Source organism: Sorex araneus, chromosome 2 (assembly GCF_027595985.1).
Source record: "Sorex araneus isolate mSorAra2 chromosome 2, mSorAra2.pri, whole genome shotgun sequence".
Lineage (NCBI taxonomy): Eukaryota > Metazoa > Chordata > Mammalia > Eulipotyphla > Soricidae > Sorex > Sorex araneus.
In genome coordinates this window covers 50175549-50202466 of record NC_073303.1, presented here as the reverse complement: position 1 = coordinate 50202466, position 26918 = coordinate 50175549, and the positions used below count along the sequence as shown (strand labels likewise).

Genomic DNA, 26918 nt, shown 5'->3' with positions numbered 1-26918 from the left:
CGGGGGGGTGCAGGAAGGAAATTGGGACCATGGGTGGTAGGAAATGTACATGGTGAAGGGACAGGTATTGGAACATTATATGGCTGAAGCCCAATCATGAACAACATTGTAACTGTGTATATTATTGTGATTTAATTTAAAAAATGTCTCCCAAATAGGGCTGGAGAGACACGGGGGTTTAGGCACTTGTGTTGCATGCAACCAACAATAGTTCCATCCCCAACACTTCATGGTCCCCCAAGTTTTGCCAGGAGTAGCCTTTAAGCACTGCTGGGTATGACTCCATTTTATCTCCCAAATAAATTTAAAAATTAAATCTCCCAAACAACAGACATTCTGTGAGCCTCAAACATTATCCACAGCATGCTGAGTGAAGCTTGATTCCCCAAAGACATGTCTTCTCTTTCCTGTGTGGTCTATCTTGTTTTCATGTGGTGGTTTTTCAAGAAGCACATTTTTTTCTCTTTTTTTCTTTTTTTTTTTAGGTCACACCTGGCGATGCACAGTGGTCACTCCTGGCTCTACCCTCAGGAATTACTCTTGACGGTGCTCAGGGGACCACACGGGATGCTGGGAATCGAACCCGGGTCAGCCGCGTACAAGGCAAATGCCCTACCCGCTGTGCTATCGCTCCAGCCCCTAAGAAGCACATTTTTTTTAAATGTGGGGTTTTATTTTTGTTTTTTGGGGCACACCCAGCAATGCTCAAGGGTTACTCCTGGCTTTTCACATAGGAATTACTCTTGGCAGTTCTTGTGGGACTCTATGGGATGCCAGGGATTGAACTTGGATCAGCCGTGTGCAAGGCAGACACCCGCTGTACTATCACTTTGACCTCAGTACACTTTGTTGGGTACATAAATCACCAACTGAAAGTTGGTTCCAGTTTTTCCATCATGAATTACATTTAGAAATATTGGAACTAAAGTAAAATATGATTTTTTTCTCCATTGTTCTAGGTGATATCACTCAAAAAGGCTATGAAAAGAAAAGGGCAAAACTTCTTGCACGCTATATACCACTTATTCAAGGTAAGTGTATAAACACTTATATTCTCTCAATAAATCTGACTAAAAGTTGATTTTAGAATTTAACACGACAGTGACATAGTGATATGTCTTGCATTGCATTAAGAAGGACTGGCAAGTAGTGTGTCTTAAGTTATAGAATTCAGGGCATGGATTATAATCTAGCTCTGGTTTGAGCTCTATTTCATTTCCAAATAGAATGTATTTTATTTTTTAGATTACCAAACATGATTATTTTTGTGATTACAGTAAGGGCCATTTCCTTACTCAGTTTTGAAACAGATAGAACTTAGTTCTTCTTACTTAGATTGATCTGTAGAACCATATCATTCTGTATCTCAGCAATTGTCTTTTAAGGATTTAACAAACTAATTCTAAAATTTATATCCAGTATCCAGTATAAAGGGCCAAGAGGAGCAAAATGTGCCCCCAAAGGGGTGGAAGGAATTACCCTTCGAGAACAGGAATATTAATGCTAAGCTGTGCGGTAAGACAGCTTAGCTTGTGCCAGGGCAGGCAATGGGAACAAGCCTCAGAACAGGGGCGAGCCTGCAAGACACACGTACATGTGGTAGTGGGCTGGCAGAAGACTGTGCAGGCATAGCTTCTGCCCATATGCAAAACACACAGTCTTGGGTACAAAATCAGCTCTAGGTATGTAAAAGGAGATAATTTTGTGTCTAAGATTATATTAATGATACCTCGTTTTGATATGGATTTCCTAATAAGAGATACTGAACTTTTTTTTTTTCATTTGACTGATGATCTCTAAATGTCCTCTTTGTGAAAGTGTCAGTTACCTCCTTCATGTATTTTTGTTTTGTTTTGAGGACATTCCCAGCTGTACTCAGGAATCACTCTTGGCAGAGCTCAGGGGATCATTTGCATTGCTGGGGATCAAACCTCAGTCGGTCAGGTGCAAGGCAAGCACCCTCCCACTATACTATTGCTCCAGCTCCTCCCTCTCCTCCCTTTTTTTTTTAATTGTAATGATCCTTTATTATTACATGTATTTTTTGCTTTTTGGGTCATACCAGTCAATGAACAGGGGTTACTCCTGGCTCATGCACTCAGGAATCATTCCTGGAGGTGCTCGGGGGACCATATGGGGTGCTGGGAATCAAACTTGGGTTGGCTGCATGCAAGGCAAATGCCCTACCCACTGTACTATTGCTCCAGCCCCTCCTCCCTGTTTTTGATGTGGTTATTAGAGTTTTTTGTTGGTGAGCTTTGAGATATGCTTTATATGTCTTGGATATTGGCCTTCTGTATCATATATTATGTTAAATATTTCTATATTACACTTTCTTAACCAGATGTCTGTTTTGGTTTGAGTTTCTTAAAAAACTTAATCTTATGTAATTGCATTTGTTTATTTTTATTTCTATTTTCTTTGACATTTTCTTTTTTTTCTGAATAAGGTCACACCTTGCAAGTACTTTATACTGTATTATGATGTGATATGTCATAGTAAATCAACTAAAAGGGTATTGAGGAAGCTCTTTTTATACTGACATTTATTCGAAACAAAAGATTAAAATTGAGATTGAAGGGCATTTTAAGGGATCAAGATGTTAGAGAGGAATAGAAAAGCATATGTGGTTGATTCCCTAAAGATGAGAACATGGGGAGTGATATGCTGGCACAGTGCAGACATCAAGCCTGGCCCGGGGGACTCCCAGCAGACCAACTCTGGTCTGTCAGCAGCTGGATAATGAATAGAAACTCAAGATAGGAGCTATGGTTTGCTATGGTTAGGCACCAGACACTGAATTCCTCAGTCCCTGGTCAATACGGAAATGCAAGTGAGAAGGATCTATTTGTCTCCCACCTAACTGGAAGAATTATGACTTTTCACGTAGCTAGCTCAGTGCCAACAAGGATGGGAAGTGGCACTTCTCCACACTGCTTGTGGGAGTGAGAGTTTTAGTAACCTTTAAAAAAGTTATCTCTTGATAACTGTCCAAGTTTAAAATATACTGTCTTTCACCAAGCCATTTCACATTGGGTTTTGTATCTGAAGAAGTGAGTTTAAAAAATTTTGTTTGAGATAACAAAATTTACATGATATATTTCAGGAGTGCTTTTTCATTATACATCTTCAAAATGCAATGGCTTTGGTGCTAGAGAGATAATACAGCAGACAGGGTGCCTTGCACATAGCCAACCTGGGTTTGATCCCCACCACACTATATTGTCCCTGTAGCACTGCTAGGGGTGATCCCTGAGTGTAGAACCAGGAGTATGTTCTGAGAACCACCTGGTATGGCCCCAAAACCAACCAAACAAAACAAGAACAACAATGGCCTCTCTTTCCTTTTTGTAGACTTACATTATTTCTGTATGTAATAGGACTTGCCAGATCTACTCAGCACTAACTCCCAATGCCAGTATGCCACCTCTGCCCATTTCTCCCATCCTTTCCCTTTCCCTTCTAGTGACCACCTTTGTTTTCACTGATCCTTGGATTGAGTTTTGTTGTCTCTGCCAGTTTGCTTCAGTTAGTAAGTCATTTAGTGTATCTTAAAGAATCAAAGCACCCGTAGTTCTGGTTTATGTGCATGTGATTCCCTGTTCCGCACTATCCACAGTGCTGAAGAGTCTAGGTATTCTCATGATGAACTTCAGAGTAATTTCATGCAGGTATCTTCATGGGACTCCACGTGATTACTTAGTGCTGATGGTAACACAAGGTTGAGGCCTGCCTTTTTTCATACCTGGGAAATCACAGGTATAAATGAACCTTCCAGGGACTATTCTGTGGGGCTCCAGGTCGCTTTCCACATGCTCGGGTCGAGACACGCATGAGTGAAGTTACACGAAACCCAGGTAATGCGGAACTTTGTGACTTTGGACTCTGGGCTCAACCGGACCCGGGAACAGAGATCCTCTGCTTGCTTCTTCCAGTGTCTGGTGGCCCAGGGGTCACGCCCATAAGCCACCTCCTGCGGTGCCAGATAGTCTCCGCGTTGGCCACCATCCAGAACTCACGGCTGCTTCTCCCAGAAGGGAGCATAAAATGAGCCCCCCATAACCATGCCACCGGACTCTGTGCCAGGCTGTTTCACTTGGGGCACCCCAGAGGGGGGCGGATAAGAGCCTTCCCTGCCCCAAGGGACCCAGTCCCAGCAACCGACCTCCACAACCCAACCACCACCACGCTCCAGGCTGCTTTCCACACGCTTGGGCTGAGCTTCATGTATTAGTGAATGTATTTCTAAACCGACACCTCATAAGACTACTCATTTTCCATATTTGATTGGAGGCAAGATGGTGCTGATGCCACCCAAACCTCTCACGCTCTCCTGAACTCGGCTCACCATCTTGCCTTAGACAACACGCAGCTCAGCACACCAGGCATGGAACTCTATGTGTGATCCTTGCTGTAACTCTGCGCGTGCTTCCTGATGGACATCGCCGGCTATTTTGCAGAATTCAGACAGAATATGGCGTCGGCGGGGCATAGAGAAGCTGCAGCAGTGGGCAGCGTCGCCTCTGGCCCCGGCCAGCCTGAGTCACAGCACAGTTGGACATAGAGCCGTGGCAGCAGTACGCACAGTGGCTCATCCACTCTGGGGTGCTGTCAGCCAACCACCGGGTAACCTGGGACTTGGTGCAGGTGTTCGACCTGGCACAGACCCTCCGATATAGGGTCCTGCTCTGCCAGCTGCTCAACAACCTCCAGGCGCACTTTATCAACCTCAAGGAGATCAACCTGAAGCTGCAGATGTCCCAGGTGCTGCCCAGAGACACAGGCAGGTGTGTGTTTGTCAGTGTGCAGATTGTTACAACATGCCAGTCGACCAAAAGCTTACATTTGGTAGACTGGGAACACCTGTAAAGGCGATTAGAGACCTCCCCAAAAGCCTCCGTCCCTCTCAGAGAGCCCGGCAAGCTACCTAGATTATCCCACCCGCATGGCAGAGTCTGGCAAGCTACCTGTGGTGTACTTGATATGCCAAAAACAGTAACAACGACAGTCCTCATCCCCCTGATCCTGAAAGAGCCCTCATTACGCCATCTGGCTACACTAGCACGCAACAGTGACAAATGGAGACTTTACTGGAGCCCTCTTGAGCAACTCCATGAACAACAGGATGACAATGATACAGTGATACAGTGATTCTGTGGAGTGAAGGGAGCTTGGAGCTACCATGGCATAGTTTAGCTGTGGTACTCAGCCCTTTGGTATAGTGCAGAGTATGACAGGAGGTAGCTAGACAGATACGTGCTGTTTCCAGGGTTTTTATTTGTTTTATTTTTTTTTTCCATAATTAGAAACCAAATGTTGACATGAGACCTGCGTATGAAATTGTTTTTCAGGAGTAGATCCGACCCTGCCTGCAGAGAACAGGATCTCTGGGCCCTCACAAACAGCGGCCACAGCACCTAAACAGCAGAAGCAACGGCCTACCAACTCCCGGGATGAGCGCTTCCGGTCAGGTAGAGCCAGAGAGGGGCGGCTGCAGTATCAAATTTAGGCTTTTGGTGGTTCTTTCTTTAACCAGAATTTCTACTTTTACTTGAATGATGATAAACTACAATCATCCTGTGTTCTAGAGAACATGCATGTGCAGCTCTCTGAGGGAAGCCTCTAAGAATCTCTGGAGAGTCCCCTTTTCTGAGTTGCAGACAGTCTTCTTTTTCTTTTCTTTTCTCTTTTGGTTTTTGGACCACACCCAGTGGTGGCATTGGCTCAGTGCTTGGGGGAACAGTGTGTTGCCAGGGATGGAGCCTAGCCTCCAGCATGCAAAGCATGTTTTCCAGCCCTTTGAGATACCTTCTGGCCTGAATACTTTCATTCATTTTTTTTTGTTTGTTTTGGAGCCACACTCAATGGTGCTCAGGACTTACTCCTGGCTTTGCACTTAGAGATCACCCCTGGCTGGGCTTGGGGAATTCTGTCAGGTGCCAGGGATCAAACCTGGGTTGGCTACATGTAAGGCAAGCGCCCTGCCTACTGTCCTCCACAAGCTTTTTTTGCTATAAGATTTTTTTTTTTTTTTTTTTTTTTTTTTTTGCTTTTTGGGTCACACCTGGCGATGCACAGGGGTTACTCCTGGCTCTGCACTCAGGAATCACCCCTGGCCGTGCTCAGGGGACCATATGGGATGCTGGGATTTGAACCCGGGTCGGCCACGTGCAAGGCAAACGCCCTACCCGCTGTGCTATCTCTCCAGCCCCTGCTATAAGATTTTTAAGTGTTTTAATTTTATTTGTTTTTGTTTTGGGGATATATTTGGAGGTACTTACAGCTTATTCCTGTCTCTGTAGTTAGGGATCATTCCTGGCAGGGCTCGGGGGACACTGTGAAGTGCCAGGGATTGAACCCGGGTCAGTCACATGCAAGGCCAATGTCCTACGTGCTGTACTACCACTTCGGACCCTTAAAATATTTTATTGAGAAAAATGTGGCATACACTAGAGTAGACTTACTAAAGTGGTGGCCTTTCAGACTCAGTTTCCAACTCCAGCAGTTCTTGGATTCCTTTATTTAAAACTCACTTACTTTTTCCTTTCCTGTTTGATGTGGAAGCCCATCTCAGAGATCATGGTATTTTATTTAGATGTTGTAATACTCTCAAACACTATTAGAAAAGAGTGTAACTCTAAAAGATCATGTCAAAGCAGTGAATAATAGTTTCTTAATACCAGATATGCAAATGTTCATATACTTTTTAAAACAAAATTTAGGGTCTGGAGAAATAGTAGAGTAGGTAAGGTGCTTGCCTTATGTGCAGCAAACCCAGATTCTATCTCCAGTACTGCATAGGGTCCCCTGAACACCGCCAGGAATAACCCCTGAGCACCTCCAAATTTGGCCCCAAAGCAAAAGTTTGTTTGGACTTACCTGGGACCCAAGTAAGATCCATTATTGTAAATGGTTGATAACATGTTTGCAATATTTCCTAATCTTTTGGAGTTTTCCCTCCAATCTATGATATGGCTATATCTGTGCAGATCGTGGTTCCCTTCAGTTGTTTTCAACACTGTGCTCTTCCACCTGGAGGTATACTGGTGGTGAAGTGTGCTCCGCCATCCTTCACAGAGAAGGATCCTTCTCCTCTCATAAGAGTATTCTCCTGGGGTTGTAGTAGTAGTACAGCAAGTAGGGTGCTTGCCTTGCACACAGCTGACTTGGGTTTGATCACCAGCATCCTGTATGGTCCCCTAAACACTGTCAGGAGTAACTCTTAAGCATTACTGGGTGTGCCCCCAACCCCATCACCTCCCCGCCACCCCCCCAATAAAAACCGAGTGTTTTCTACTTCTGTATGAGACCTTTTTTAGGGCCTTTCCATCTAACTTACGCCTTTTGAAAATAATGGATGCAATGGTGGGTATGTGGCTCAGAGTTAGCATATGTGCCTTGCATATTTGACCTCTTGGGTTCAATTCCTAGCACCTCTAAAACTCTGTAGAGGGCTGGAGTGATAGTATAGAAGATAGGGCTCTTGCCTTGCACAAGGCCAACTTGGTTTCAATCCCTAGTACCCAATATAGTCCCCCAGGCATTGCCAGAAGTAATTCCTGAGTGCAGAGCCAGGAGTTGGCATTGAGCACTGCTAGGTATGGTACCCCCAAAATAAAATTACCACCAAATCTCAAATAAATTGATTCACTGACAACCTTTAGTGGTGACCTGTTAGTTTTGCTGCCTCTTTTCCATGGATTATTTATTTTTGGTGGGGGTGTAGGTTGGGGGAGTTGAGGCCATGCTTAACAGTGCTCAGATTTTACTCCTTATTATATGCTGAGGGGTCACTTCTGGTGATGCTTGGGATACCCTGTGGGGTAGTTGGTAATCAAACCCTGGTTGACCACATGTACCTTAATCTCTGCTCTGTCTCTTTGATCCCATCCTTTTATTTTTAAACTTTTGTATTTTGGGCCACACCTTGTGCTGCTCAGGGGCTACTCCAAGCTCAGAGCTAAGAGATCACTTACAGCAGTGCCTAGGAAGACCATTTGGTTCTGGGGATTGAACTTGGGCTTTCTGCATATAAACCATATACATAGCCTTTTGAGGTATTTCTGTTGTCTTGACCACTGCAGACACATTTAGGGTCACTTGTTTTATTCTTTTAAACAAGGTTAAAACTGCAAATTACTCATCTGGACTGTACTATTTTTCAGTTGCTCCTTGTCCTCTATATGTTGAGGCCAAATTTGAATTTCATTGGAGGGATTCCTGAAGTTGTGAACAAAACTCTTTTTAGTTATGTAAGATTTAAAGTAAGTCTCTATTGAGATAGACAAAGCTGTTTTGTACAAAATAGAAATATTTTTCAGACATCTTCATTAATTCTTGTTATTTGCTTGACTAAACAGTAATGATATTTTCACTTTCCTGGTATATTTGGATATTTTGTAATTGTATTTAGGGTGTTGTGACTGTGCTAAGTGCTTTACAAAATTTTCATGGAAAAATATGAGAGGAACGTATATTAGAAAAATTACATGAAGGAACTCGAAAAAAAAAATAAACAAGGTTAAAAAATAGCTTTAATAGCTATGGAAATAAAAATACGTGATTTCAAAATCAAATATATGGACAAAGAACCATTTAATCATTTATATTTTGCAGGGAGTGGTGGTAGTGGGGTTGTACTGTTCTTAAGCAGTGTTCAGGAGGTCTTGGCACCCTTTCCGGTGATTCTCAGATTCTCAGCCAACTGGGGCTTATGGTTCAGTTTGAGGACCAAGGATGCAGCACTATCAGGATCTTTTGCTGCTGGGATCATGCAGACAACCCTGCGGTATTGAGGCACCTCCAGGGCTGCACCTGGTGGTACTCCAGGAACCCTGTGGTGCCTTATGCAAGGAAAGAGCCTTATCCTTTCTCTACAGCCCTTGAACAAAGGATTCTTCAGTGAACTGAGAACCAACTTGTGGAGACGGATATGTAGCATCAGTGTAGTAAAAATGTGGTCATGTAAGTGCAAACCTGATAAAAATATTTTTGCTGCTCTTTTTCCTGTGTAGATGTTCACACTGAAGCTGTGCAAGCAGCTTTGGCCAAATACAAAGAGAGGAAGATGCCTATGCCTTCAAAAAGGCGATCTGTTCTTGCGCATGCATCTGTGGAGACCTACACCCCTCCAGGTATTGATCTCAGTGTCAACCGTGACTTGCATAGAGTCTGACATGATGCCTCTGACCTGTGGGGAAGGAAGGTCTGGAAATGGAGGTACAGGGTTCCTCCCTGGAAATTTGTGCATACAGTGGGGTTCCTGCCAGGACAGTTGGTTCTGACAGTCCTCTTGTACAGATGTCAGTGGTTTCACTAAGATATATTGTGTCTCTTACTAAAGAGAAGAACCTAAATAAGCACTAAATGGAATGCTTAAGAGTAGTGAATTGGAAGGGGGTGGGGAGGTCGGGTGTGTGTGTGTGTGTGTGTGTGTGTGTGTGTGTGTGTGTGTGTGTGTGTTTTGGAACTCAGGGCCTCAAGGCACCTAACCCTTCTGCTGCGCACATCCTGGATCCTGATTTTATTCTCAGTGAGGGAGTAAAGGGGCATGTGGAGGGTGTTATTGTTTATTTTGTTATTGCTGTTTTGCCATTGACCTTTTCATTACCATTAGCAATGAAAACTCACAAATGAAGTTCTTTTAGCAGTCTTCTAATCTCACTTCCTGTTGAACAGTATGAGCAGGGCATCTGTGGGGGAAAGACTTTGTGTCTGAGCTTCATTGTTGCCTCTCTGCTTTTTAAACCAGCAGATTTGTTTTTGGTTTGAGCAAACACACCCAGATTCACAAGATAATTTAATGGATGGTATGAGTAGTGCTTCCTTGCTTTAAAAAAACAAAAAAGCTTATTAAAAATCCTTAGAAATTTTAACAATATGATTTCTAGTCACCATGATTATAGATTTAACTTAGATATAACTATAATTTTAAAGAATCACCATTTTGCGTGTTTGTTTTTGAGCCACATCTGCTAGTCCTTGGAGGACTGTAGTATTAGGCCACTTGTGACCAAGGTGGGTGGACTAGAGCTCCTGACCACAACGCTACCTTACCTCAGGTGTGTGTGTGAGGCAGGTGGGGCTCACACTGCATTGCAGCAACATTGAACGCTCACAGAACTCTCAGTCCTTGGGGCTCCTTTATATGAGGGGTCTCTACTGGGGACAGTGCTACAGTTATTTAGGAGTTGACTGCTAGCTCAGCTGCAGTGGTGGTGTCCTCCAGCCCAGTGCTCTGAGGATGCAGGCAGTGAGACCAGTGCAAGGTAGTAGATCCCTGAGTGCCTTGCCAGTCTGGCCCTGTGAAATTGACCGTGGGGATGACCCTGGCTCTGTCCCAGTGCAGTCGTAAAGTGCATTAAGCTTGCCAAGCACAATGTGGGGGGCCCAAGTGCTAGAGTGGGAACCTTGTCCTCTTCCCTGCGTCATGCCTCTCGTCCTTATTTTAACCACAGACACGTCATCTGCCTCAGAAGATGAGGGTTCTTTACGGCGACCCGGGCGACTCACCTCCACTCCGCTTCAGAGCCATTCCAACATTGAGCCCTGGCTCGACCGAGCTCTTCAGGGCTCATCCACCTCATCCTCTGCATCCTCCACCTCATCTCACCCGGGAGGGCGACCTGCTGCCTCAGGCCCTGCTGTCCACGCCCATGTAGGTCAGTAGCCACTGCCACAGCCCTCAGGACAGATCCTTCTGTGCCCCACATCCAATACCACCACCTTCCCTTTTTCGTCAGCAAAATGTTTGGTAACAAGATAGCTTGAGACCCAAGGGCCCCATAAGTGTATGTTCTTCCTCCTGTTCTGGGCCTGGCAGGCACAAGTGGCATCATTGGAAAGTGGTATGCTGCCTGTCCTAACTTTTTTTTTTTTTTTTTTTTTTTTTTAGTTTTTGGTCACACCTAGCAATGCTCAGGGGTTATTCTTGGTTCTGCACTCAGGGAACAATATGGGTTGCTAGGGGTCGAACCCAGGTTGACTGTATGCAAGGCAAATGCCCTTCCTGCTGTACTATTGATCTGGCCTCTCATGTTCCTTTTTATCAAGAAAATGATTCCTGTTTCAGTTTCTCGCATAAGGAGAAATAAATAGTAAAAATTAAAATGGAGGCAAACTATATTAAGTAGAAGTATTTTTTAAGATATATTTAAAAAATCTGAATCAAGAAAATTATATTTATAAAAATATTTTGATGAGAGGGGCTAAAGCGATAGCACAGCAGGTAGGGCATTTACCTTGCATGCGGCCAACTTGGGTTCAATTCCCAGCATCCCATATGGTCCCCTGAGCACCTCCAGGAGTAATTCCTGAGTGCATGAGCCAGGAGTAACCCCTATGCATCACTGGGTGTGACCCAAAAAGAAAAAATATTTTTTTTGATGAGACTACAAATACCTACGTTTTCAGTATTTTTCAGTTATAGTGGTTCATTTATATTTTGAATGCATTTTGTTTTTGTTTTGAGGGGGGGCCATGCCCAGCAATCCTCAGGGGTTACTCTTGGCTCTACACTCAGGAATTATTCCTGGCGGTACTTGGGGGACTGTCTGGGATGCCAGGGATCGATCCCATGTTGGCTATGTGCAAGGCAAGCTCCCTGCTTGCTGTGCTATTCTTGCCCGTGCATTTTGTTTTTAATGCAGATGTTTGAAAACAACTTTTCAAAATGACCATCTATGCCATTTTTCACAAACACAGTTGAAGTAATCTCTCTTTCTAAATGTGTAGCAGTGGGGAGATTTCTGTTTTAATGAAAAGGCATTTATGGCAGACATACTTTAAGATGTAAGCTACTTTTAAATTTGTTTTGGTTTGTTTTGGTTTGTTTTTAAAGGGGCATACCTAGTCATGCTCGGCTTACTCTTGGCTCTGTTCTTAGGGGTCATTTGTGGTGGTAATCAAAGGGGACTATATGCGGTGCTGGAAATTGAGCCTGGGTCAGCCCCATGTATGACAAACAACTTACCCACTATACTATCATGTCTTCTGCCTCTAAAATGTAATTGCATCACGCTTTTTCCATGGTGTGAAAATACATCATAAAGTTGAACCCTTTTGATGTTTTTTTTTTTTCCTGTTTGGTAACTACTGAAGTTGTGTTTTTGCTTCCATACAGTTTCATCTTTTGATATCTGTTTAGACAAGGTGTTTGCATTTTGCCTACCACTGAAGTGACGGGGAAGTAGTTGTAATGTAGTAATTCAGAGTATTCAAGTGCCTGTGTGACACAGAGATGTCTGTCAGAACATGGCCTGGAGTACAAGCCTGCTGCTGTGAGGCACCCCTTCTTAACCTGTACTTAGTATACCAAGCAGAACCTACTTCCTCATAGTTGTGCTAGTAGTGGACTCAGTTATCACAGTTATTCCTGTAGCAATCTGGGCTAAATAGGAGTAACAGTGTGTGGTCAGCTGGGTGTGCCCTGGAAGACAGTGATACACAACAGCTTGTGTTCAGAAAGTTAGAGATGAGACTGTACCCCTTCCAGATCTCAGATAGTAAAGGGAGCAGTAACAGCTACTAAGGTCTGCATTGTCTCTTCCTAGAGAAACAGATTTAATCTTTGTGGACACTCAAGACACTTACTCAGGACACTTTTTTGGTAGTTTATACAGTCCTCACTTTAAAAAAAAAAAAAATGGTGTGTGTGTTGGGGGGCGGGGGTGAGAATGTTGGTCCACACTAAGTGATTCTCAAGGGCAGTTCCTGGCTTTGTACTCAGGAGTGACCCCTTGTGATACTTAAGTCTGATAAGCCAAGCATCTCCTGTGTTTTCCTTGAACCCCAATGCTTTTCCTTTCTTTTCTCCTCCTCCTCCTTCTCCTCCTTCTCACCTCCTCCTCTTCCTCCTACTCCTCCTCCTCCTTCTCCTCCTCCCTCCCTCCCTCCTTTCCTCCCTCCCTCCCCCTCTTTCTTGTTCTCCTTTCTTCCTCCTTTCTTTATTTTTGCCACACCCAGCAATGCTCAGGGTTTACTTCTTGCTCTGCATTCAGGGTTCACTCCTGGCAGTGCTCAGGACCTTATGGGATGCTGGGACCAAATCAAGGTTGGCCACATGCAAGATAAGCACCCTACCGATTGTACTATTTCTGCAGCTCCTCTTTTTTCTTATTTGTTTATCCATAATGTTACAAAGAATGGTCTCATAACACTAGCCCTAAGTAATTTGTTTCTGTTTTATTGAAGGAGAACTTCTAACTAGAACTTCATGGGCCTTTAGGAAAGGTGGGCTCACCACTCTCTCTGCTGGGGTGGGTAGTTCTGTGTACAGATTTTGTGAGCCTTCATGTGTGTCCTATATATGTGTCTTGGAGTTCCCAGTACATGGGATACTGGCGTGCCTTTCAGCCAACCTAAAAAAAATCAGAATGACACATTCCTTGCTTAGAACTCAAAGTGGTAGGTGAAGCTTTTGTCAAATGGTATTTGGACAATACTTAATACTTTTCTGAATTAAGAACATTTTTTCTTCTGAATTTTATTTTTTTAAAGCAGGTATGCATGCTGCCCCTCCTGATGTCACCACAGGCCTTGTGGAGCACGCGCCGTGTGAATGTCCGCAGCTGACTTCTGTAAGAGGTGTCCCTCGGGGCTGCAGCAGGAGTGTCCTGGAAACAGCAGGGGGTCAGTATCTCTCCTTCTGAAGTAGCAGAGCCCAGGTTCTCTTTCCAAGGCTGGGCCCATGCTTTCCTCCTTGGGCCAGTTGTCAGTCTTGGTCTGCAGTGCCTATGAGCTGAGACCTGTGTACAAGCATTTGAACAAAAATGTCTATGCTGTCTGTCAGTGAGGATGAGAAGACAAGGGATGAGAAGGCCTCAGATTTGCTTGTGTGTTTTTGGGTCACACCCTGTGGTATTCAGGGATCATTCATGGCTGTGCCTGGGGGACCATATATGGTACCTGGGATCAAACCACAGATTGCTGTGTGTAAGGCAAGTACCTGAACTCCTGTACACTGTCTTCTCTTGGCCCCCAGATTTAAGTTGGATACGGGCAGTTGGGAAATAAACAGGGAAGTTTCTTTTTTTGGTCTTAGTGTGGTCACTGGGGCAGTGTGAGTGCCCTGGCATTGCAAGTCTAGAGATATCAGAGTGTGTCCCGTTTATGCCATTTCCTGGGAAACAGTTGGCACTGTCTTTTGTCAAACCCCATAAAATTTATTTTTAATGTACCAAAATTTTTTTTTAAAGAATATGGTTTAATGAACTTTATCTAAGCTTTTTTTGGGGAGGGCTATCATACCCAGCAATGCTCAGGGATTACGCCTGACTCTGCACTCAGGAATTACTCCTGACAGTTCTCAGGGGACCATATGGGATGTCGGGGATTGAACTTGGGTCGGCTGTGTGCAAGGCAAATGCCCAACCCTCTATGCTGTCACACTGGCCCCTAATGTACCAGATTTGAATTGCAGAAAAAACCAAAGGATCTCAAATTTAACACTGTATGTATGGTTTTTTTTGTTTGGTTGTTTTTTTGGGTCACACCCGGTGAAGCACAGGGGTTACTCCTGGCTCATGCACTCAGGAATTACTCTTGGCGGTGCTCAGGGGACCATATGGGGTAATGGGAATCAAACCTGGGTCGGCCAAATGCAAGGCAAATGCCTTACCCGCTGTGCTATCATTCCAGCCCCCCAATACTGTATGTTTTAATGCTCCTAAGCAGTGGGTTAGTTTTTATTGATTTTTTTTCTCTTTTTATTGCTTTTTCTATCAAGGTATGCTTTATGCTATTAATACCTTCTTTTGACTTTTAGTCTTCTTTCATCTTAATTTTCTTAATAGTTTCCCTAGGTGACTGGAGAAATAGTACTAGAGGCAGGGCCCTTGTCTTATACACAGCTAATCCAGGTTCGAGCTCTAGTACCACATATGGTCCATTGAGTTCCATCAGAAGTGATCCCGGAACACAGAGCCAGTAAGCCCTGAGCACTGTCAGGTGTGGCCAAAAACAAAATAGTTTCTGTTTGATTGACTATCATCAATCTAGTTTGCAAATAAAGTAATTTACCTCCGTGTCCCAAAGATAGTTGTTGAGGGGCTGGAGAGATAGCACAGCGGGTAGGGCGTTTGCCTTGCACGCGGCCGACCCGGGTTCAAATCCCAGCATCCCATATGGTCCCCTGAGCACCGCCAGGGGTAATTCCTGAGTGCAGAGCCAGGAGTAACCCCTGTGCATCGCCAGGTGTGACCCAAAAAGCAAAAAAAAAAAAAAAGATAGTTGTTGAGTAAATGCCATTGAAACCACTGAGAACTTCTTTGGAAAAAGCTTTTAGAAATTAGAACCTTCCCCATATTACTAAAAAAAAAAAACCCAAACTGAAAAATAAAGGGAAAAAATGCCCAAATCACAAAGATCAGAGGTTGGCACACTGTGATTTATGGATTGTCCTTTTACTTGAAAAAAAGTAGAGCATGGGCACCCTTCTTGTATTGTTCTGTGCTGTTTTCCTGCTCATGGCAAGGACTTTCCCTGCTGCCTGAAATATTTACTTTCTAACCCTTTAAGGAAAAGTTTGCCAGCTTCTCCTAAGGGAAGTTGGGGGGGATAATGGAGCAGAAAATTCTTGAAAAGAATTCCGACTGGTCCAGCCTTTTAGGAAAACAATATGGAGAGTCCTTCAAAAACTAGAAATTGAGCTTCCATATGACCCCTCAATACCACTTCTGGGAATATATCCTGAGGATGCAAAAAAGCACAGTAGAAATAAGATCTGTACCTATATGTTTATTGCAGCACTATTCATAATAGCCAAAACCTGGAAACAACCCAAGTGCCTGAGAACAGATTAAAAAAACTTTAATTTTTTAACCTGAGAACTGGTTAAAAAAACTTTAGTACACAATAGAATGCTACGCAGCTGTTAGGAGAGATGAAGTCATGAAATTTGCTTATAAGTGGATAGACATGGAGAGTATCATGCTAAGTGAAATGAGTCAGAAAGAAAGGGACAGATATAGAAGGGACAGATTTGTGAAGTATAAAATAACATAACATGAGACTGACACCTATGGACAGTAGATACAAGGGCCAGAATGATTGCTTCATAACTGGAAGCCTGCCTCATGAGCAGGGAGGTGGGGGTGGGGGGGAGAAGGCAACTGGAATAGAGAAGGATCACTAAGAAAATGATGGTTGGAGGAATCGGTTGGGATGGGAGATATGTGCTAAAAGTAGATAAAGAAGCAAGCATGATAACCTCTCAGTATCTGCATTGCAAACCATAATGCCCAAAAGTAGAGAGAGAGTATGGGGTATATTGTCTGTCATGGAGACAGGGGGAGAGTAGGAAACTGGGGGTATAATGGGGGGTATTGGTGGTGGGGAATGTGTAGTAGTGGAGGGATGAGTGTTTTATAATTGTGTGATTGTAACTCAAACATGAAAGCTTGTAACTATATCTCACGGTGATTCAATTAAATTAAAAAAAAGAACTAGAAAAAAAAAAAGACATACCAACCATCTCCTAAACATGATCATTAGTCTTTTTCTTGGTTAGATATGCCATTGTTGTTGGGAATGTAAATGGTTTAGGGTCTGGAGAGATAGTACAAGGGTTAAGGCATTTCATCTTGCATGTGGCCAACCCTGGTTTGATCCCTGGCACCATTTATGGTTCCCTGAGCACAGAGCCAGGAGTAAACCCTGAGGACTGCTGGGTGTAACCCATAAAATCCCAATAAAGATGCACAGATAGAAGAATCTATGTAGAATAGATTTAACAGATGTTCACTTAACAGATATTCGCATCCACTTGTTAAATGAACATCTGTTAAAGTGGCTTTTTAACGGACCCACTTTGGGTTGGATGATGGTACACAAGTATGTTCTGACAAGTCAGTGTAGAGGTCACGAGACCTTACTCCTATGTCTCCTCTGACTATATTGCATGCCCGTGTCAGCTCTCCTTTGTTCTTTCTGTGTGACAGGTGTCCCTGTGAACAGCAGAGTCTCCTCCAAAATCCAGCAGCTTCTGAACACCCTGAAGAGGCCAAAGCGCCCACCACTGAAGGAATTCTTTGTGGATGATTTTGAGGAGTTGTTGGAAGGTGAGGGGGCTTGGGCTTTAGATCTGCAGACTTAAGCGCATGTTTTTCTACCTGGCTTAGTTTTTATAGCACCCATATAGCATAGGGGTTATCTTCTCTGTCCTGAACTTTGGTTGGCATGCATGTAAAATCAGCAACTCTCTGTGCCTCTGCTCTAGTTCTTATTGTTTATAAATATACTTGTAAGGGCTTGACCCACATTATTGCAGAATCCTGGTTTCAGTTCCCAGCACCACGTGAACTCCCACTGATCAATGGGTGTAGCCCTGGTGGTCTGCAGCACTGCTGTAAAGCTCCTTCCCCTCCAATAAAGCAATGAAAATAAAACAAAGAGATATAAAGCTGTAGAAAAGAAGAGGAAAATGGCTCACTATAAGCTACAGCCTGTGACTGTGTCCCCCATCTAACCAGAGAATACCATTTAGATTTCAGAGCTCAGTAGTTCACAGTCAGAGGTTAGTGGTAAATGCTTTTATTCTTTGGTCCACTCCCAGCAGTGCTCAGAGGTTATTCCTGATTCTGTGCTCAGGAATCACTCCTGGTGGTGCTTGGGGGACCATATGTGGTGAACCTGTGTTGGCCACGTGCAAGGTTTAAGCCCTGGTAGGAATGAGATGAGTTCTAATTATATGTCCTCTAGAAAAAGAACAAATTTGCTTAATCTTTTTTCAACATTGTTGGTTGTCTGGGTGCCCAGATGGAAGTGGTGGTGTTCTTCCTCGCTCTCTCCTGCAGGACTAGGACTAATTTCTGCTGCTGGTCATCAGAACTGGCCCTCATGTTGTTAGTCTAGCCACCTATAACACCTCTTAGGTCTTACTGTGTGGCCATGGTAACCAAGGCTCTCTCTCTTTCTTTTATAGTTGTATTGAGAAGTTGTATTAACCTGTCGACGGAGGTGTATACCACCAGTGGCTCACACCTGATGTGCTTTAACACAAACTGCAGTGCCAGCATCATGTTAAATAAATTATTCTATTTGACAGTTTAGGAAAGAATTATAAAATTTGAATGCTTAGGGGCTGGAGCGATAGCACAGCGGGTAGGGCGTTAGCCTTGCATGCAGCCGACCTGGGTTCGATTCCCAGCATCTCATATGTTCCCCTGGGCACCGCCAGGGGTAATTCCTGAGTGCAAGGCCAGGAAGTGGCCCCTGTGCATCGCCGGGTGTGACCCAAAAAAAAGCAAAAAAAAAAAAAATTTTTTTTGAATGCTTAAAATGAGGATATGTACATGATACTATGAAATGTTGATTTTTAATTTTTCAATTTTGTTTATAGTTCAGCAACCGGATCCAAACCAACCAAAGCCTGAGGGAAGCCAGACGGTGGTACTGAAAGGGGAGCCTGTGGCCCTGGCATCACCATGGCCACCATCGCTACTGGCCGCCTTGCAGCAGTGGGGCACCATGCATCCCAAAGCCTCCTGTCTGACTGCTTTGGACACAGCAGGGAAGGCAGTCTATACCCTCACCTATGGCAAGTGTCAGTGGAAAGCTGTGGGGCTCTGGCTTAGCAGTTAAATGTCATGTACATGCAACACATAGACTGTTTGATGAGTAAGACAGGAAAGACTTCTGTGCCAGCAGTGTCAGGCACATGGCATTTTCTCTTCCCAGGTGCTCCCTTTACTCCTCTCAGAAGGGACCCTTTACCCTCTCGTGGTGACACACTTGTTTGGTTCAGAGGTTCAATGAGGTTCCATTTCATCCAGCTAGAGTGTTGGTAGAATGAGCATTTTTGTGTTTATATGTAACACAGGTTGTAAACATGTAGCTTGATGTCTTTCATAGAGTGAACACTTGGCACCAGCATTCACTTCAATGGCACTTCCAGATCCCCTTTTCCTTGGGACCCCTCTACACCTCTTTTGTTTTCCTGTGACTGCCCCTGTGGCTGCCTTTTTCGCTAAGTTGTGTGAAAGGTGTGCTCTCAGCATGATGTTGTGTGGACAAGTCTTCTCTCACTGATAGATCCTGGTGTGCAGCTCTGCCAGCTCTCCCTCGTGTGCCCACCTGAGATGGAGGAGGCTAGCTGCATGTTGCTATCAGGTGCTCTGAGTGTGTGAGCTTACAGGCACCAGATAGGGTGTCAGTGACTGGTGATGGTCAGTTAGCTCTAAGACATTTCCAGACAGTTTCCAAGTGTTCCAGCAGCCTCACCTACTGGCACTGTGGGTGGAGCCCTCACCAGCACACAAGGCTTCTGTCATCTGGGCTGCACTAAGATGTTGTGTGCTAGTATGTATATTCCATGGCTGATGTCACTTGCTCTGTATGTCCTTATGTTGGTATTTGAGAATTCTCTTTCATGAACTCTCCAAATCTTTGATAGCCCATGAGGAAGCCCCCCGATACCTTGGGAGAACATGTTTTTTTTTTTTTGCCCTTCATATGTAGGGCAGGAGCTTTGCGGACAAGGTAGGGATGGATTGTATTGTCAGCTTTTTCAAAAAAGGGGACAATATCCACTCATGTTCCCACAGTGCTGCTGTTGCTTAGTGGTGCTTCCATTGTGAATGGACTGTCCAGCATGGGTGGTTCTGTTCTGGGTTTTTCTTTTACCACCATGATTGTTCTGTTCAGTACCACGCACTTAACCCCTGGAAGCACAAAAAGCCTCATCTGTCCCCTCTCCTCCAGTGTATCTTGGCCATCTTGCCTGTCTCTTTGTTGTTTTAGCTTCAGTTTGTCAGGTGCCACAGACAGCCACTGAAATCCCAATTACTTTGGACTAATTTGAAAAGAATTAATACTTCTGCATTATTGAGTAGCCTTTCTTCATTCTCTCTTCATTCAGTTTTTCACCTGATTTTGATAATTTTATGTGGGGATACTGCATACTTTTTGTAGCATTTACTACTAGGTATTTGATATGCTCATTTATTTTGCTTTTTTTGGTGGGGGGCATACTTGGTGATGCTCAGAGGTTACTCCCAGCTCTACTCAAGAGACTATACAGAACCAGGATTGAACTTGGGTCTCCTGCATGCAGAGTATACAGTCACCATCTTGGGCTATCTCTGCAGCCCAGGCATATTTATAACTATTTCCCTGCTTTTTTCCCTTTTTCCATATGTGGCAGTGCTCAGGAACTGCAGTCTCACATGCAAAGCATGCATTCAACCTGTTATCTCTGTAGTCCAAACATGTTTATTTTTATCTTATATTAGTACATGTTAAATTTACTATTTATTGCTGATATATAGGAATAAATATATAGGAGCCCCCAATACAGCAGTGTTAAGAAGGTTGAACAAGGAAAGGCTGTTAAAATCTTAGGGCCAAACTAGGCTGCCAAAACGAAGGAAGACTAAAATGATTGTTTGCGCTTTTAACACACGCTGGCATCGGAAGCATCCATTGAGGACCTGACAGTCCAAGTGCGGAAAATCAAGTACAGCGTCAATAGATCGACCGAGATGAGAAGGTATTAAATACATCACACTGTTTTCGACACTGGAGAAGAACTGTTCCTCGGAACATGCGACAGTAGAGGTGTCGGTGGTGTTGGTGTCCTTGTCAGCACGAACTTGGCCATGAGCATTGATTCATTCGCATACCTGACAGCTCGAATCGGACACTTACGTTTGAATAGATGTGGTTCGTTACCAGCAGTTTCTATCTTCATCATCTATGCACCAACATCCAACTAAGACGAAGAAGAAATTGAGAAATTCTACATAGAGCTGGAGAAGTTCTATAAAGAAGACCACATCTTCTACAAGGTCATTGTTGGTGATTTTAACTCCAATATAGGACCTAGAAGGTCACCCAAAGAACTCCACATCAGGACCCATGGTCTAGAATGGAACGAACAGGGTGAGAGACTGTCTGAAGTTTGTAGGGAGCCATTTTACCTTACTGATCTTATCCTGTCACTATTTGTTTATCACTAGCTAACCCCATGCCACATCTAGCAAAGGTTGCCACTCCTAATCTTACTGATTTTATCCTGTCAGCATTTGTTTATCACTAGCTAACGCCCATGCCACATCCTGCATTTCTATTGGGGGTCCCAGCATGCATACTCTACCATCTCCTCCCAGCAGGGAGGTATAAATACTGTAACTGCCATAGAACAAATGCCGTTTCTCCCTCCTCCGGGCTCTGCATCTGTTCATTCGGCTGCGTCCCCGTCTCGGCCCCACGAAGGGTTATCCCTGCTGAACAGAACGAGACCTCCACATCGACTTCCACAGAAGTTCATCATGTCGACCAAGACCATCCATCCATGGTAACACACAGCTCCAGAAGGCCGAATCTGAACATTGGACATGGGAGTCTCCCGGTGGACAGTTCCACAACAAAATTGATCACATCATATTCAGTTGAAGATTTTGCCTGACCAATGTCGCTGTTGTCCCAAAATTCCAAAAGGGATCAGACCACCATCTCCTTTGTGCGAAATTCTACTTCACGGAGCAGGGAGAAAGGGCTGCAAAGAGGAGAACTCCCTTAACAACCACCAACTGGGAGCTCTTTGGCACTGCTGCAGCAATATGGGAAGATGCTATTGTTGACAACATATATTGTTGGAATACGAGGAATACGATCGGCTGATTCAGCACCTCCATGATTGTGCGAGGAATGCAGAGAGAGAGAGAGAGAAAGCCACAAAAAGTCGCCTATCTTTGGAAACTCGAGCTCATTCGCCAACATGGTCTGGCACAAGCCTCAATCACAAGCTAACATCCAAGCTCACAAAGCTGTGCAGAGAAGCAATAAAGGAAGACCTCAAAGAGAGAAGAGCAGCAGTGTTGGCTGATGTGGCAGAAGCCGGAAAAAGTATTTGCAACACCCGCCTGTCCTTCACCAATTATAAGACCAAGATGACTGCCCTCTGACGTCCTGATAGATCTATCACATCTTTCAGAAGGGAAATGGAAAAGGTTATCCAAGACTTCTACTCGGATCTCTTTGATAGCCACGTCCACCTGCCCACATACCAAATTCTGCAGGATGGATATGTTGTTCCCAGCGTTATCCTTTCTGAAATCCTACATACCATTTCGTTGGTAAAGAGGCGTACAGCACCCGTTCCAGAGAAGGTCAGACAAGAACACCTGAAGAATCTGCCGCCAGTACTCGTCAATATACTGGCTCAGCTCTTCACATGCTACCTGTCTGAATGCAAGGTTCTTTCCCAATGGAAAACCAGAAGGACCGCCCTGTTGTACAGAAGGGAGACATCCACGACATCGGCAACTATCGCCTGATCTGCCTGTTGTCCTTCGTCTACAAGTTATTCACTTGAGTCATCCTAAATAGGAGTGGCAGAACACTAGTCGTAGGACGACTTTGAGAGCAAGCCAGGTTCTGAAAAGGATTCAGCATGACCGACTATATCCACATGGTGACTAAGCTCATTGAGGTCTCGTGAGAATTCAAGATACCACTCTAACGTTCATTGATTTAAAGAAGGCCTTTGATTCTGTTGAGACTGAAGCGGTCATTGAAGCCCTAGCCAAACAGGGTGTTCAATCTCAGTACATCCTCTGCGAGCGGTATTCACCACTAGGATCTCACCATTCTACAAAGAAGTGATCATCGACGTAAAAAGAGGGGTTTGGCAGGGTGACACCATTTCACCGAAACTCTTCAGTGCCACCCTTGAGAACATTTTGCGACGACTGTAATAGGAAGGAATGGGAGTGAAGATAGACGGTCAGTAAATACATCACCTCTGCTTTGCTGATGAAATCGTTCTAATAACACCAAATAGCAGCCAAGCGGCATGAATGCTGGCCGACTTCAACCGTGTTTGTGGAAAGGTCAGACTGCAGCTGAATCGCATGAAGACAATGTTTATAAGAAAGGAACTAGTTCCTGATGTTCCATTTGCCCTCAATGGAACGAACATCTCCGAATGCAACAATTATGTGTACCTAGGTTGAGAACTCAACATGACAAATGACCTGGTACCTGAACTGCGCAGGAGGAAGAGTGGCATGGAATGCCTTCAAGAGCATCGAAGAAGTAGTTAAGAGGACAGAGAACCTCCGGCTCCGGGCACATCTTCTCAACTCCACCGTTTTTCCTGCACAAACGTACGCCTCAGAGACCTGGGCCCTACGAAAACAGGATGAGAACGTTACCTGGGTATCCCAAAGATGAATCAAAAGAGCTATGCTTGGAGTATCACGTTCCACTCAAGTGAGAGAAGGAATCCGGAGTTCTGACCTGCATCGACAATCAAGAATCAGGGACGCTGTCTTGTTTGCCAAGGTGTCGAAAATCAGATGGGCCAGACACATAATGTGATTCAGAGACAACCGCTGGACTAGAGCTGTTCCCAGCTGGATTCTACAGGATGTCAAAAGACTGCGTGGCCACCCACCTGCAAGATAGTCAGACTTCTTCACCAAGACCCTGAATAAACGGTTTGAGGCTCTTCGTGTTCCTGGAGTGAACAGACGCCTTTGGGCTACACTAGCATGCGACAGGGACAAACGGAAACATTACTGGCGCCCTCTCAAGCAAATCGATGGATAACGGGATGACAAGTGATACAAGTGATAAAGGAATAAAACATTCCACTATTAGTTTCAATTATATGACATTTATCTGTATGTCATGCCATTTGAAATAATGGTGGTTTTGTTTACTTCCTCTTCTCATCCCTCCTTTCCAGTTCCATTGGTGCCAGGGGTACCTTCATTATTTCCCATTACTCTCTCCTGTAGGAGTTTTCAGAATACCTTTGATCACATTAAGGAAGCTTCCTTTCTTTTACAATTAAAAAAAATTTCTGATGTTTATTTCTTCATTTATTCTGTTAACTGGTGAATTCAGTTGATTTTATATTAAAGCTCCGCGTTTTTGAATTAAAACTAATTTGGGTTACACCCATTATATATTTATTTTGAATTTAGTTTGGAAGTCTTTATGTATTCCAGTTCTTAACACCTTGAATTGACCTTTTTTTTTTCCTCTTTTTGGGCCATACCTGGTGGTGCTCAGGGGACCATATGGGGATACCGGGGATAGAACCCGGGTTGGCTGCATGCCAAACAAGCACCCTACCCACTGTACTGTTGTTCAGGCCTCATCTTGAATTGACCTTCTTTATATTTTTCCTCGTTTACTTTCCACTTTGAACAGTGTCTCATTTGATAACTATACCTGAGTTCAGTATTAGAGTGAAATTCAAGCATTCCTTCCAAGGGCACAACTGTACATACCACAATGGGGTTGGTTATGGGATTCACATGGTTAAGTGATGGCTCTTATGCCCTGTACTGCACTGTACAGGGGTGTTGGGGTATTGTAGGGTTCCTCTTTTCCTGCCTCAGTAGCTTGACCTACCTCCCTGTTTCCTTGGCGTTTTCTTGGGAAGCTGGTCTTCTGACACAGGCTCCAGGACTGTGCACTTAGGTAGTGTTGGGGGTGAGCATAGGGTGGATGGGAAAGGGCCTCAAGGCAGGTTTCTAGCACCCTAGCTGTCTTCCTCTTAGTGGAAAGCACTAAGAGGAAAGATGTAGACAAGACCTGCCTCATAAACTATTGGAAAGGTTGAATGAATTGTCTGCCACTCTTATAAATGATGCAATTGAGATGTGTTTAGGTACATGAAAGTGTGTTCACGATGAAATGTTGACTGGGAAAAAAGCAGCATGAAGAGTGATGATCATTTTTTGAAAATTGCACTTATGTATATGCCTATATGTGTATGTCTATGGACTGGAGCAATAGCACAGCAGGTAGGGTGTTTACCTTGCACACAGCCAACCTGTGTTCGATTCCTTCGTCCCTCTTGGAGAGCCCAGCAAACTGCCAAAAGTATCTCGCCCGCATGGCAGATCCTGGCAAGCTACCTATGATTCAATATGCCAAAAACAGTAACAGTCTCACAATGGAGACATTACTGGTGCCCGCTCAAGCAATGGGACAACAGTGCAGTGCTACAGACAGTGTATGTCTATATACCTACATACAGAGAAGGTACTCTGACTTTCCCCCTGGATTTTCAATTTCTAAATTTTCTATAATAAAATCCTGTTTCATCTTTGTGTTAAGAAAAGAGCTAAGCTTTAATAGAAAATAATGATGTTCATTATAACATATAGAATACTTAAAGTTGATGTTTTTGGTTTTCTTTTTCTTTTTGGGTCACACCTGGCGATGCACAGGTGTTACTCCTGGCTCTGCACTCAGGAATTACTCCTGATGGTGCTCAGAGGACCATGTGGGATGCTGGGAATCGAACCTGGGTTGGTCACGTGCAAGGCAAATACCCTACCCGCTGTGCTGTCGCTCCAGCCCCTTAAAGTTGATGTTTAAGTTGATGTTGATTGGAACAATGGGGGTTGATTGCTACATTGAAGTGTTAGTTATTAGTGTAAGTCTTATATTGCTAAGTATTTTTGTTTTGTTTTAGGCAAACTTTGGAATCGGAGTTTAAAGCTAGCTTATACTCTGCTTAATAAACTGACTAGTAAGAATGAACCACTACTGAAACCTGGAGACAGAGTAAGTAACTAGAATGTAACTTTATTGACATAAATAAAAACATGATAAAAGAGACTGTTAAGATCTGTACATTGAAAGTTTTATTGAAATTGTAGAGGAGGGGTTGGAACCCAAGACCTGCCAGGAGTGATCTCTCAGCACAGATTAAGGTGCTAGCCCTGAGCATAGTTGGGTATGCCCGCAAAATCAAAATAAAATTGGCGAGGAAATAATTAAGTATGGATGGCAGAAATTTGTGATGTTAGACAGTTTCTTTTTATTCTCATTTCCCATCCACTTGTTATTCAACTTCTTTATGTTTAATATCTTATATCTTAACTGTAATCAAAATGTTAAAATCAGATAATAGTGTTAAAATTTCAAAGCCCAAATTTTATGACCTTACTTTGAAATTCAAGGCAATTTCTTTTCATTCACCTCCCAGTCCCACGTGACCAGATAGCCTCCTTTTATCTACCTGTGGAAATAGAGTATGGGGGGTCCAGAGCTCAGGTCTTTGTCCTACACTGCCAGCTTGACTGATAGTGGCCAATTGTGTCAGTTTGAACATTAGTCCATCAGAATTGAATAAAATAAAAATTTTGGTTGCCACACATGGCTAATAGTAGCCATATCTGATGTCTTAGAGCCAGAGCAGACCCATCATGGCCCAAAGTTGTTTTGGACAGCACTGCTCCAGAAAAACTTGAGGAACCCTGAATACACTAGAGGATCCAGGTTGGAGACTAGTACAATGGTGAAAATCAGAATCCCCAGTGGGAAATAGAATGTAAACAAGGGAACTGAGTCTGCACGATGGATATAGCCTTAGGAGAAGCCCAGGTAGGACCCAAGGACACATGCATGGACATATCAACACTGGAAGGAAGGAAGTGTGAGCAGCCCATCAGTAGCCTTGGTGACTTGTGCTGCAGCTGAAGCTAGAGCCATTCATTTATTCTTCTTGAGAGAAATTCCTGCCACATAAAGACTTGACTGACTTTAAAGAGTACCCATGTAGTTAGGGCAGTGAGTGAGATAATCATCTGAGAGAGGTGGCAGATCCATCTTCCTGTGATGACATTGCCATCAGCAAGTCAGCCCCCCCCCCCCCCCGAAGTATCTGAGAGCCTGTTTCTGTATTAAGTAGTCTCTGGACTGAGGGCCATACTTCTGCAGCATCTGCTGTCTGCATCAACTTTTTTAAGACAACCTTGCCCTTTTTAACAAATGAGCGTGTTGGAAATTCAACCTCTAAATATTCGCTACAGAACCAATACATATAAATATATATATAAGAGCATGAATTTTCCCTTGTGATGAAAGATTATTATGTTATTTTGGGATCTCCAAAGGCCCTGTGTTAACTCTTTTTTTTTTTTTTTTGAAGTAAATAGATTTTATTCAGAGGT

The 26918-nt window shown here is 43.8% G+C and overlaps 1 protein-coding gene across 11 annotated transcripts in view; it reads left to right on the top strand.

Annotated features, from left to right (window-relative positions):
• DIP2A (disco interacting protein 2 homolog A) overlaps positions 1-26918 on the top strand; it is an 81871-nt gene that overhangs the window by 16006 nt on the left and 38947 nt on the right. For 6 of the 11 annotated variants that reach the window (XR_008628497.1, XM_055126085.1, XM_055126083.1 and 3 more), the window contains exons 2-9: positions 960-1031; positions 5352-5471; positions 9015-9134; positions 10458-10661; positions 13498-13629; positions 16938-17057; positions 18338-18535; positions 25436-25527. Coding sequence is in view for 10 of the 11 variants with exons in the window: in XM_055126085.1 (XP_054982060.1) it covers positions 960-1031; positions 5352-5471; positions 9015-9134; positions 10458-10661; positions 13498-13629; positions 16938-17057; positions 18338-18535; positions 25436-25527 (1058 nt within the window). In the remaining variant the exon portion in view is untranslated. Of the gene's footprint in view, positions 1-959; positions 1032-4269; positions 4788-5351; positions 5472-9014; positions 9135-10457; positions 10662-13497; positions 13630-16937; positions 17058-18337; positions 18536-25435; positions 25528-26918 lie in introns of those variants that run through there. The other 5 variants (XM_055126086.1, XM_055126084.1, XM_055126088.1 and 2 more) reach the window with 4 other exon arrangements.